The sequence below is a fragment of the Electrona antarctica genome (genome assembly GCF_951216825.1).
Source record: "Electrona antarctica genome assembly, chromosome: 12".
Lineage (NCBI taxonomy): Eukaryota > Metazoa > Chordata > Actinopteri > Myctophiformes > Myctophidae > Electrona > Electrona antarctica.
This window is the reverse complement of record NC_136793.1, coordinates 4,831,143-4,844,487: the sequence shown is the minus strand read 5'-3', so window position 1 is coordinate 4,844,487 and position 13,345 is coordinate 4,831,143. Positions and strand designations below refer to the sequence as shown.

General features: G+C 48.8%; 2 protein-coding genes across 9 annotated transcripts in view; both read left to right on the top strand.

The window, feature by feature from the left end:
* coq5 (coenzyme Q5, methyltransferase) overlaps positions 1-13,345 on the top strand; it is a 120,227-nt gene that overhangs the window by 27,653 nt on the left and 79,229 nt on the right. Inside the window, exons 6-8 of one of the 6 annotated variants that reach the window (XR_013791314.1) lie at positions 2,440-2,551; positions 3,974-5,099; positions 5,138-5,892. Coding sequence is in view for 1 of the 6 variants with exons in the window: in XM_079517160.1 (XP_079373286.1) it covers positions 2,440-2,551; positions 3,974-4,075 (214 nt within the window). In the remaining 5 variants the exon portion in view is untranslated. Of the gene's footprint in view, positions 1-2,439; positions 2,552-3,973; positions 5,893-13,345 lie in introns of those variants that run through there. The other 5 variants (XR_013791315.1, XR_013791316.1, XR_013791317.1 and 2 more) reach the window with 5 other exon arrangements.
* The window catches only part of nf2a (NF2, moesin-ezrin-radixin like (MERLIN) tumor suppressor a), a 66,508-nt gene continuing 64,708 nt past the window's right edge, over positions 11,546-13,345 (top strand). For all 3 annotated transcript variants that reach the window (XM_079517151.1, XM_079517152.1, XM_079517153.1), the window contains exon 1: positions 11,546-12,284. In XM_079517151.1, the coding sequence (XP_079373277.1) occupies positions 12,168-12,284 (117 nt within the window). In that variant the 5' untranslated portion in view covers positions 11,546-12,167. The remainder of the gene's footprint in view (positions 12,285-13,345) is intronic.

The window sequence follows — 13,345 nt, the reverse complement described above, 5'->3', positions numbered from 1 at the left end:
CCATTTCCACTGGATTCTTCAACTTTAACTCTAACGTCTGATCTAAGCCATAGAATAAATAAGTCCATTTCCACTGGATTCTTTGCGATCTAGTCTAGTAGGAGGAGGAAATATACGGAAATATACATTCTATATATATTCTAATCAGTGTTTTCTTATTGGCAAAAATGTGCTGAAAATGATGATGACAGAAGAAAAAAACAATTATACTCATGAGTATAAGCTATAATAAACTATGATTTGTAAAAAAATATATATTTTAATTCATTTTGATTCGTATTAAACACTGATAAAGTCCTTGATTCCCATAAATGGATGTGAGAATATGGACGTCTCTCTTCCATAATTATAATTGAGAAACAAGTGTGTGCTCAAATCTCATAAATGATTACTGTCGAGGGGCACGGTGGCACAGTCGGTAGTGCTGTTGCCTCACAGCTAGAAGGTCCTGGGTTCGATTCCCGCTGGGGACGCTGTGGGTGCTGGCGGCGTGTCCTCTCCTCCGCGTCATCAGTGCCCATACCCGAGGCGGGGTTGGCGAAAGGGCCTTTCTGTGTGGAGTTTGCATGTTCTCCCCGTGTCCCCTAGGGTAGGTACCCTCACAAAAACATGCAGTAATCCTGGTCTCTAAAACTACCTCCTCCTGGCCAGCTGGGGCGCCTGATGGAGGGGAAAGGAACTGGTCGGAATAACGTGATCCTTCCACGCGCTATGTCCGGCCAGGGAAATTCCCCCCCGTCAGGTGAAAAGAAGCAGCTTGGACTCCTCATGCATAGAAGGAGGCATGAGGTCAGTCCGCTGCCCCCCCAGGTTGGCAGAGGAAGTGTAGCGCCCAGGATTACATTAGATAATTGGCACTGGGTGAAAAAACTGCGTTGCAAAATTGTGCGATAAAAATTATAATATATATATAAAAAAAAAAAAAAGATTACTGTCAAATGTATATCTGAATATTTCTTTGTACAAGAAATCAGTGTTTCCAGAAGCTGATAGTGTGGAGAAGGGGGGGGGGGGGAGCTTTCACACATGCACGCTTGTGCAGCGTGCGTGCATGCGTCGGACCCGTGCACCCACGCACGCGACAGCCACACGGCCGCCTACTAAAAAAATCACACCGTGGGGGCTGGTCATGATTGTGTGCCGCCCCCCTCCCACACAATAATGCATATAGGGGAAACACTGAGAAATTGAGGGAAAGAAATAGATTACACTATAATATAAGCACTACTAGCAAATTGTTTGAACACATGTTATGAGCATTTAGGCCTGACGTCGAAATTAAAAAAAAATCTAAATCCTGACAGTTTTCTGAAATACCAGTACCTGTCCTATGTTATTCAGTGGTGCTCAATATTTCATGTCAAGGACCCAAGAAACTATATGTAATTGGCCGCCGACCACCATCTGAAAATATGTTGTTCCAGGAACCTCCCAGAAGCAAAGATTTGAGTTAAAAACGTTCACTCTGAAAGAATATATATTCAAAGATTTGTGCCACATTTTCACGATTTATCAAAAATGGCAGACCTACAAGCTCGTAGTGGCGCGCTATGAGCTTGTAGATCTGCTATTTTTCAATAGCTAAATTATAACGTAATGTTTAAAACACCAAAAGGGGTTCCCGCCCAGAATGGGTTAACGGGTTCCGTCCATCCAACGTGTCCACACGTCATAAGCAAGCAATCCAACCGACGAGGTGCTTTGACGTGTGTACACGTCCTATAGCGCATCTTCAATGATATCAAACGAGAGAATAATATTCAGATTTTTTTTATTATTTTTTTGACTCCAAGGCCACCATACGCTTCGCTCTTCGTTCACCCCCGGTCACTTCCTAGTTTATACCAAGGACTGTCTAAAGAGGACGAGCCGCGAAGACCGTATGGGCGACGCCATGTTGCTCCATGGTGCTCCATGGAAGGAAAGAAACATGCGCAGTTGAGACCAAGGAAGCTGAACGCGGAAACTGGCTGCATATAGCCAACTGCGCATGTTTCTTTCCTTCCATGGAGCACCATGGAGCAACATGGCGTCGCCCGTACGGTCTTCGCGTCTCGTCCTCTTTAGACAGTCCTTGGTTTATACGGCTGCAGAAAGAATGCCTCGTATCTCCTAATCTAAGGAGCTCTCCTTGGTTTTGATCAGATGGATATACTAAGCTCTTCATTTCTGACTTCTCACCTGCCTCTCGTTCAAAAATATGAACGTGAGGGATCATCAGTGATTATAATCGGATTCTTAGCGAGGTAAGCAAGCAATCCGATTATTTTCCGGAACCGAATGGGGGGGGCTTTACTACAGAGTAAAAGCGGCCATGTCTTCCCGGCACCCCGAGCTTCTATTTTGAAGGAATCCCGGCGCTGATTGTGTTAATATCATTTGAATATCCAGCATTTAAAATATTCGCTTGACAGTAACTGGTTCCATGTCATTCTGCAGGCTGTATGACGCATACAGTTTCCAGATGATCCCAGTGCTGGGGGAGGTGATCGCTGGGGACTGGAAGTCCTACCAGTATTTGGTGGAGAGCATCCGCAAGTTCCCTGACCAGGTAACACTCACTGCTGTTCCCTGACCAGGTAACACTCACTGCTGTTCCCTGACCAGGTAACCCTCACTGCTGTTCCCTGACCAGGTAACACTCACTGCTGTCTGCTGCACAGTGTTCCCTGACCAGGTAACACTCACTGCTGTCTGCTGCACAGTGTTCAGTTCCCTGACCAGGTAACCCTCACTGCTGTCTGCTGCACAGTGTGTTCCCTGACCAGGTAACCCTCACTGCTGTCTGCTGCACAGTGTTCAAGTTCCCTGACCAGGTAACCCTCACTGCTGTCTGCTGCACAGTGTTCAAGTTCCCTGACCAGGTAACCCTCACTGCTGTCTGCTGCACAGTGTTCAAGTTCCCTGACCAGGTAACACTCACTGCTGTCTGCTGCACAGTGTTCAGTTCCCTGACCAGGTAACCCTCACTGCTGTCTGCTGCACAGTGTTCAGTTCCCTGACCAGGTAACACTCACTGCTGTCTGCTGCACAGTGTTCAAGTTCCCTGACCAGGTAACCCTCACTGCTGTCTGCTGCACAGTGTTCAAGTTCCCTGACCAGGTAACACTCACAGCTGTCTGCTGCACAGTGTTCAAGTTCCCTGACCAGGTAACACTCACAGCTGTCTGCTGCACAGTGTTCATTCATCTGGTCAAGTTCCCTGACCAGGTAACCCTCACTGCTGTCTGCTGCACAGTGTTCATTCCCTGACCAGGTAACACTCACAGCTGTCTGCTGCACAGTGTTCAAGTTCCCTGACCAGGTAACACTCACTGCTGTCTGCTGCACAGTGTTCAGTTCCCTGACCAGGTAACCCTCACTGCTGTCTGCTGCACAGTGTTCAGTTCCCTGACCAGGTAACCCTCACTGCTGTCTGCTGCACAGTGTTCAAGTTCCCTGACCAGGTAACCCTCACTGCTGTCTGCTGCACAGTGTGTTCCCTGACCAGGTAACACTCACTGCTGTCTGCTGCACAGTGTTCAAGTTCCCTGACCAGGTAACACTCACTGCTGTTCCCTGACCAGGTAACCCTCACTGCTGTTCCCTGACCAGGTAACACTCACTGCTGTCTGCTGCACAGTGTTCATTCAAGTTCCCTGACCAGGTAACACTCTGCTGTCTGCTGCACAGTGTTCAAGTTCCCTGACCAGGTAACACTCACTGCTGTCTGCTGCACAGTGTTCATTCAGTTCCCTGACCAGGTAACACTCACTGCTGTCTGCTGCACGTTCCCTGACCAGGTAACACTCACTGCTGTCTGCTGCACGTTCCCTGACCAGGTAACACTCACTGCTGTCTGCTGCACAGTGTTCATTATGTTGACCAAAACTGATGAAAAATATATATGCCAAATCCTTTTTGACATTACAATTCTACGCACATCATTTGTCTCATTCTCATCTATCTATCTTTCTTTTGGTTTTTTTAACAGGAGACGTTTAAAGGGATGATTGAGGATGCTGGTTTCTACCGTGTACAATATGAGAACCTTACTGGAGGTGTGGTCGCCCTCCATTCTGGCTTCAAGCTGTGACGCTTGCATCCAACTGCCCCTTTATCCCATTTCGACCTGTGGACGATTCTACAAATGCCTTCTAAATCCTGACAGTTTTCTGAAAAACCTTATGTTTCTGTATCAGTGGTGCTCAATATTTCATGTCAAGGACCCCAGAAACTATGTAATTGGCCGCCGACCACCATCTGAAAATATGTTGTTCCAGGAACCCCGTTGAGTTAAAAACATTTGCTCTGAAAGAATATACATTCAAAGATTTGCGCTACATTTTCACGATTTTTCAAAAATAGCAGACCTACAAGTTCATAGCGCGGCACTCGGTGCCGCGCTATGAGCTTGTAGATCTGCTATTTTTCAATAGCTAAAGTATAACGTAATCCTTGAAACACCAAAAGGGGTTCCCGTCCAGAATGGGCTAACACTCATTTGCTGCTGACTCTGTGACTGCGGGCGTTCCTGCTTGTACCAAAGACTGTGGCAAAACCACGATGCCCTGTATCGGACTGGAGCTCAGTTCACAGGACGCATACTGTTATCACTGTATTAAATATACGAAATCAACCGTTATCAGGACGTTGGAATATGGCCAATATGGCCATACTGGCATACTAGACATTGTGGTGTTTGGCTGTATTCCCCCGGACTGCACTCATGCAGGGTGGTGCAGACATAGCCTGGTCAAGGACTCCCCCTGCTGAACGTCTCATTTCCAACTCTATTGTCGGGGCATGGAAACTAGAAGCTACTAATATTTACTATTCTCTGCCTATCGGGACGTAACTCGGACGGCGCTGAGTCGGGTCTGATGGCCTTCGCAACGCTCGGCACGGCGACTCGCTCGGCTAGCCTCACGTCGCTCAAGGCCACCAGACACGGCGCGCCTCCGTCATTGACATCATTGACACAAAAAGCAAACGCTCCCATAGTTTCTCTTCCGGATTTCCCAGTATGTGGATTATCACATACTGGGGCTATTTCTAAGGTGCTGATTACGAACATTTTCTTGATTATCGGGTGATAACAGTTGAATGGGGTGCAGTGTGTGTTATTATCGGGTGATAACAGTTGAATGGGGTGCAGTGTGTGATTATCGGGTGATAACAGTTGAATGGGGTGCAGTGTGTGTATATTATCGGGTGATAACAGTTGAATGGGGTGCAGTGTGATTATCGGGTGATAACAGTTGAATGGGGTGCAGTGTGATTATCGGGTGATAACAGTTGAATGGGGTGCAGTGTGTGTATATTATCGGGTGATAACAGTTGAATGGGGTGCAGTGTGATTATCGGGTGATAACAGTTGAATGGGGTGCAGTGTGTGTATATTATCGGGTGATAACAGTTGAATGGGGTGCAGTGTGATAACAGTTGAATGGGGTGCAGTGTGTGTATATTATCGGGTGATAACAGTTGAATGGGGTGCAGTGTGTGTATATTATCGGGTGATAACAGTTGAATGGGGTGCAGTGTGATAACAGTGCAGGGTGCAGGGTGCAGGGTGCAGAGGGTGCAGGGTGCAGGGTGATAACAGTTGAATGGGGTGCAGTGTGTGTATATTATCGGGTGATAACAGTTGAATGGGGTGCAGTGTGATAACAGTTGAATGGGGTGCAGTGTGTGTATATTTGCTTTGTATTTATTTCCCTGTGTGCAGTTGGAGCTTTCAAAAACAAGAGGGGGAAAAAAAAGATTAGAGGTTAAAACAATAATAAATAGCTTAGAATGTACGTACAGTTGCTGTTGGTGAGTGAGTGAGTGAAACAGATATTATTTGTGAAAATGTTTTGCATTATTGTTTAACATGTTTATACATTTTTACAATAAATGCAAAAAAGCCCTGCCTATATCAATGCTCTGTATCTGAGTGAAAATAATGATTTCACAACTATATTCTGAGCACACGAATGCATAAGAATAGAATAGAATAGACTTATTTGTCATTGCACACAAAGCATACACTGAGCATACAACGAAATTTCAAGGGAGCTCCCACATAACCGTAGTACATAAATACAACATAACACATAACATACAACACGAAGTAAAGTGCATGGTGATATTATAAAGTGCATGATGGATGAGAAGGGAACCAATAAATTAACACAGTCCAATTAGAGACAGAATGCATGATGCATATGAGGGGACAGTCAATGCTCATGTCGTTCGTTTAGCAGTCTGACTGCGTAGGGGAAAAAGCTGTTTTTCAGTCTTGAGCTACTAGCACTGATGGACTGGTATCCCTGAGGGGAGGAGGTGAAAGAGATAATGTGCTGGGTGTGACTGGTCTCTGATGATACGGTGGGAGAGGCCGAGGCAGCGGGAGGTGAAGACGGAGGTGATAGATGGTAGAGGGGACCCGATGATCCTACCTGCCGCCTTCACCACCCTCTGTAGGGCCTCCTGCTCTGCCTTTGTGCTGCTGGAGAACCACACAGACACACAGTAGGTCAGTACACTCTCGACAGCACAATGGTAGAAGTTTACAAGGAGATTTCTTGGCAGGTCAGCTTCTTTCAGCTTCCGTAGGAAGTATGAGGGTTCCTGCAACAAGGAACTGGGAGACCAGGTCAGAGTGTAGCACTACAGGGGGGAACTGGGAGACCAGGTCAGAGTGTAGCACTACAGGGGGGAACTGGGAGACCAGGTCAGAGTGTAGCACTACAGGGGGGAACTGGGAGACCAGGTCAGAGTGTAGCACTACAGGGGGGAACTGGGAGACCAGGTCAGAGTGTAGCACTACAGGGGGGAACTGGGAGACCAGGTCAGAGCGTAGCACTACAGGGGGGAACTGGGAGACCAGGTCAGAGTGTAGCACTACAGGGGGGAACTGGGAGACCAGGTCAGAGCGTAGCACTACAGGGGGGAACTGGGAGACCAGGTCAGAGCGTAGCACTACAGGGGGGAACTGGGAGACCAGGTCAGAGCGTAGCACTACAGGGGGGAACTGGGAGACCAGGTCAGAGTGTAGCACTACAGGGGGGAACTGGGAGACCAGGTCAGAGGGTAGCACTACAGGGGGGAACTGGGAGACCAGGTCAGAGTGTAGCACTACAGGGGGGAACTGGGAGACCAGGTCAGAGTGTAGCACTACAGGGGGGAACTGGGAGACCAGGTCAGAGCGTAGCACTACAGGGGGGAACTGGGAGACCAGGTCAGAGCGTAGCACTACAGGGGGGAACTGGGAGACCAGGTCAGAGTGTAGCACTACAGGGGGGAACTGGGAGACCAGGTCAGAGGGTAGCACTACAGGGGGGAACTGGGAGACCAGGTCAGAGCGTAGCACTACAGGGGGGAACTGGGAGACCAGGTCAGAGCGTAGCACTACAGGGGGGAACTGGGAGACCAGGTCAGAGTTTAGCACTACAGGGGGGAACTGGGAGACCAGGTCAGAGTGAAGCACTACAGGGGGGAACTGGGAGACCAGGTCAGAGTGTAGCACTACAGGGGGGAACTGGGAGACCAGGTCAGAGTGTAGCACTACAGGGGGGAACTGGGAGACCAGGTCAGAGTGTAGCACTACAGGGGGGAACTGGGAGACCAGGTCAGAGTGTAGCACTACAGGGGGGAACTGGGAGACCAGGTCAGAGTGTAGCACTACAGGGGGGAACTGGGAGACCAGGTCAGAGTGTAGCACTACAGGGGGGAACTGGGAGACCAGGTCAGAGCGTAGCACTACAGGGGGGAACTGGGAGACCGGGTCAGAGTGTAGCACTACAGGGGGGAACTGGGAGACCGGGTCAGAGTGTAGCACTACAGGGGGGAACTGGGAGACCGGGTCAGAGTGTAGCACTACAGGGGGGAACTGGGAGACCGGGTCAGAGTGTAGCACTACAGGGGGGAACTGGGAGACCGGGTCAGAGTGTAGCACTACAGGGGGGAACTGGGAGACCGGGTCAGAGCGTAGCACTACAGGGGGGAACTGGGAGACCGGGTCAGAGCGTAGCACTACAGGGGGGAACTGGGAGACCAGGTCAGAGTGTAGCACTACAGGGGGGAACTGGGAGACCAGGTCAGAGTGTAGCACTACAGGGGGGAACTGGGAGACCAGGTCAGAGTGTAGCACTACAGGGGGGAACTGGGAGACCAGGTCAGAGTGTAGCACTACAGGGGGGAACTGGGAGACCGGGTCAGAGTGTAGCACTACAGGGGGGAACTGGGAGACCGGGTCAGAGTGTAGCACTACAGGGGGGAACTGGGAGACCGGGTCAGAGCGTAGCACTACAGGGGGGAACTGGGAGACCGGGTCAGAGCGTAGCACTACAGGGGGGAACTGGGAGACCGGGTCAGAGCGTAGCACTACAGGGGGGAACTGGGAGACCGGGTCAGAGCGTAGCACTACAGGGGGGAACTGGGAGACCGGGTCAGAGTGTAGCACTACAGGGGGGAACTGGGAGACCGGGTCAGAGTGTAGCACTACAGGGGGGAACTGGGAGACCGGGTCAGAGTGTAGCACTACAGGGGGGAACTGGGAGACCGGGTCAGAGCGTAGCACTACAGGGGGGAACTGGGAGACCGGGTCAGAGCGTAGCACTACAGGGGGGAACTGGGAGACCGGGTCAGAGCGTAGCACTACAGGGGGGAACTGGGAGACCGGGTCAGAGCGTAGCACTACAGGGGGGAACTGGGAGACCAGGTCAGAGCGTAGCACTACAGGGGGGAACTGGGAGACCAGGTCAGAGGGTAACACTACAGGGGGGAACTGGGAGACCAGGTCAGAGCGTAGCACTACAGGGGGGAACTGGGAGACCAGGTCAGAGCGTAGCACTACAGGGGGGAACTGGGAGACCAGGTCAGAGCGTAGCACTACAGGGGGGAACTGGGAGACCAGGTCAGAGCGTAGCACTACAGGGGGGAACTGGGAGACCAGGTCAGAGCGTAGCACTACAGGGGGGAACTGGGAGACCAGGTCAGAGCGTAGCACTACAGGGGGGAACTGGGAGACCAGGTCAGAGCGTAGCACTACAGGGGGGAACTGGGAGACCAGGTCAGAGTGTAGCACTACAGGGGGGAACTGGGAGACCAGGTCAGAGTGTAGCACTACAGGGGGGAACTGGGAGACCAGGTCAGAGTGTAGCACTACAGGGGGGAACTGGGAGACCAGGTCAGAGCGTAGCACTACAGGGGGGAACTGGGAGACCAGGTCAGAGTGTAGCACTACAGGGGGGAACTGGGAGACCAGGTCAGAGCGTAGCACTACAGGGGGGAACTGGGAGACCAGGTCAGAGCGTAGCACTACAGGGGGGAACTGGGAGACCAGGTCAGAGCGTAGCACTACAGGGGGGAACTGGGAGACCAGGTCAGAGGGTAGCACTACAGGGGGGAACTGGGAGACCAGGTCAGAGCGTAGCACTACAGGGGGGAACTGGGAGACCAGGTCAGAGCGTAGCACTACAGGGGGGAACTGGGAGACCAGGTCAGAGCGTAGCACTACAGGGGGGAACTGGGAGACCAGGTCAGAGCGTAGCACTACAGGGGGGAACTGGGAGACCAGGTCAGAGCGTAGCACTACAGGGGGGAACTGGGAGACCAGGTCAGAGCGTAGCACTACAGGGGGGAACTGGGAGACCAGGTCAGAGCGTAGCACTACAGGGGGGAACTGGGAGACCAGGTCAGAGCGTAGCACTACAGGGGGGAACTGGGAGACCAGGTCAGAGCGTAGCACTACAGGGGGGAACTGGGAGACCAGGTCAGAGTGTAGCACTACAGGGGGGAACTGGGAGACCAGGTCAGAGTGTAGCACTACAGGGGGGAACTGGGAGACCAGGTCAGAGTGTAGCACTACAGGGGGGAACTGGGAGACCAGGTCAGAGCGTAGCACTACAGGGGGGAACTGGGAGACCAGGTCAGAGTGTAGCACTACAGGGGGGAACTGGGAGACCAGGTCAGAGCGTAGCACTACAGGGGGGAACTGGGAGACCAGGTCAGAGCGTAGCACTACAGGGGGGAACTGGGAGACCAGGTCAGAGCGTAGCACTACAGGGGGGAACTGGGAGACCAGGTCAGAGTGTAGCACTACAGGGGGGAACTGGGAGACCAGGTCAGAGGGTAGCACTACAGGGGGGAACTGGGAGACCAGGTCAGAGTGTAGCACTACAGGGGGGAACTGGGAGACCAGGTCAGAGTGTAGCACTACAGGGGGGAACTGGGAGACCAGGTCAGAGTGTAGCACTACAGGGGGCGACATTTCATGGAGGAACTGGGATGTTGGTGTACAGAGGGTCGCCATGCAACTCCTTGCAACCATTATTCCCAATGGCCGTTGCAAGGAGTTGCATTGGTGTGGTTTGTTTTGTTGCAAGGAGTTGCATTGGTGTGGTTTGTTTTGCTGCAAGGAGTTGCGAGTAGTTGCAGCTGGTGTGGTTTGGGCCTTCATCATCATCATTTTTGGACCGCGGTCGAGATCATGGATTCCACAATGCTACGCCAGACTTCCCGGTCCTTGATTGCCACCCCCAGTTCCTGCCTACTGAAGCACCGGTCCTTCATTGCCACCCCCAGTTCCTGCTTACTGATGCCTGTGTCCCTAGCGATGACATCAGGGAACAACAGTTTTCTACCTCTGGTCTGCTTTGAGGCAGGACTCCAGAGAAGAAGGGAAGACATTGTCAGCTCTGTAGCAGTGGCCGGTAAACTGTGTTCTGGATCGGACTAGTGAAGAAACACGGGGAAGGTTGCCGTATATTAGATCAGTCGATGGGTGGCTCCTCCAAGACAGATATACAGTTTGTTTTGCTCGTTATCGTTTAAATGGCACATATTTGACCTCTGACCCCACTGGAGTGGCCCGTCAATTTTTATTTTACACCTCTGCCGCTTAGCGGAGAGAGTGTGGTGTTGTAGAGGAGGTCTCCCCGAAAGCGTGCATATGTCAGACCAGTTGATACGAAGAGCTGCTTTTTTTGTCCAGCGTCCTATTTGTAGGCACTCCACTTATCCATTTAGATCATGTTAATGTTATTAGCGGTTATAAAATGTTATTTAAAAAAAATACACAAACATATTTTGTGTTGTATATTATTTTCGTTTAAATACTTAATTTATTGTTTCAATCGATTTTGTTTAACGTGTACTTTTATTCTGAAGAGCTAGTCGGCCACCGGAAGTCTTGCCCCCTTATCTTGGTTCCCTTGACACTGCTCAGGGTTGCCAGGTTAGTATAATAAATGACCAAAACATTCATAAATAAATAAAGACATGCATAGTATGTATAATGACAAATGCATCAAATATGTATTTATTAGTATTATATGGCGATATTATTGGGATGGTCTTTCGAGGGAAGATATTTATATGTCGCTAGAGTTCGCTTGTTTTGGGCTTGTTTTTGGAGGTGGGTTGGCTTATTTCTCTCACAAGAGTTGGCAACACTGCCACTGCTGCATAAAGCTCGCTTAGCAGCAGAGCATTTAGCACAGAGTCTGCTATAGTCTCCTTTTAATGAGCATTTATTTACCGCATATACATACATGTACATCTAAAACCATCAACGGACACCACGTTTTAGTGATTTAGCTTAAAGTACACTACGGAAGCCGTGTGGTACTCGATCCATGTGATATACTAATTATTATGTAGCTAACGTTAGCAATATAGCTGTAAAAAGTTAACTTAACAAATGTTTTCATTGTTGGTATGCAGGTATAGCTGGTGGCATTCATTCACCAGCAGTCTGTCCCAACAAACATGGACGGAATAATAATAATAATGCTAATTAAGCCTGAATTAAGTGTTACAGGAAAACGTATTATGTTTTACCAGAACGTGGGTGTTATTATTATTTTGGGCCACGTTTAAACTAAAGTTAGAGAACGAGTTATAAGAGACACAACAAACAGAAAGAACTGTCATTTTTAGATTTGAAGTTTTATATTTTGTGATCGGCAAAATAATTCAGTGTTTTTAATGGCACCTGTCTTTTAAAACATGTGATCATGCTGAAAGTTGAATAAACATAAACAAAGATCATTCATAAGGACACATAATCTACAGCAACAGAAGAAAGAGAGTGGAGTATAATTTAAATACACGATGCCTTGACACCTCTCTTCGTAAATAAATACAGTGTTCCAGTAAGGCTAAAATACTGTAGACTAGGGACTATCATTTAATTTATGATGGCAAGTGCCTTGGCAGCCAAACTTGGGCTGAACTCGCTGAGAAGAAGACAAGCCAGGAACGTCAACATCAGGATCAGTACAATGGAATCAGACATGGAGTTCAGCTGTGAGGTGTGTTGTTTTTACTGTTTTTAGTTTATTGGCCTATTTATAAATGGTAACAACAACAAAAAGTATGAATAATGCATGACCTAAACCAGTGGTTCCCAAAGTGGGGTCCGGGGACCCCCAGAGGTACCTGAGGGAGTTCCAGGGGGTCCCCAGCTAAATGATAGTTTGTAACCAAATGGACCCTTATGAGTCTAACTCAGGGAGTGTAGAAATGGAACCAAATGGGTCCATTTGGGTCCATACTATCATTTAGCTGGGGACCCCCTTGAACTCCCTCAAGGACCCCTGGGGGTCCCCGGACCCCACTTTGGGAGCCACTGGAATAGATTAAGTAACTTGTTACTCATGTTTGTAAACAGTCACAATCCTCAGTGTTAATCTTTCCATTTGTGACTCTGAAAGCGTACAAATATGTGTAGTCAGTTTTAATTTGGAATGTAATGTTAGAAGACAACCATGTATTCTGTTCAGCTATTTATACTGGGGCTTCACTTTTCTGACACAAGGTGGCAGCATTGTACCTATGAGCAATATTGAAAATGTGAAATGTGTCTACACAAAGACCATCTGAGGGCATTTTTATTTTTTATTTTTTTAATATATCATTGAAACTTGTCTTATACAGACATGGAGTCATTCACATTTTCATCAAGGTCATAGTAGCCTAATCAACTTCTACATGCCTGACTGTCATATTGTTAGGTATTTGTATGGACCAAGAATTTTAATTAAACACGCCAACCTGTGGCAGGCTATTATTGGCCTTGCATTCTCAGGTCGTCCATTCGATGTCAACGGTTTCAATAACGATGTGTTTGATGACATGTCAGAGAGCTTAAAGGGGGGTAAAAAAAGCCATACAAAATGTCTTGCAAAGGCCATCCCTGTATTTAACCCATTCTGGACGGGAACCCCTTTTGGTGTTTTAAGCATTATGTTATACTTTAGCTATTGAAAAATATAGCTTGTAGATCTGCTATTTTTCAATAATCGTGAAAATGTGGGGCAAATCTTGAATATATATTATTTCAGAGCGAACATTTTTAACTCAAATCTTTGCT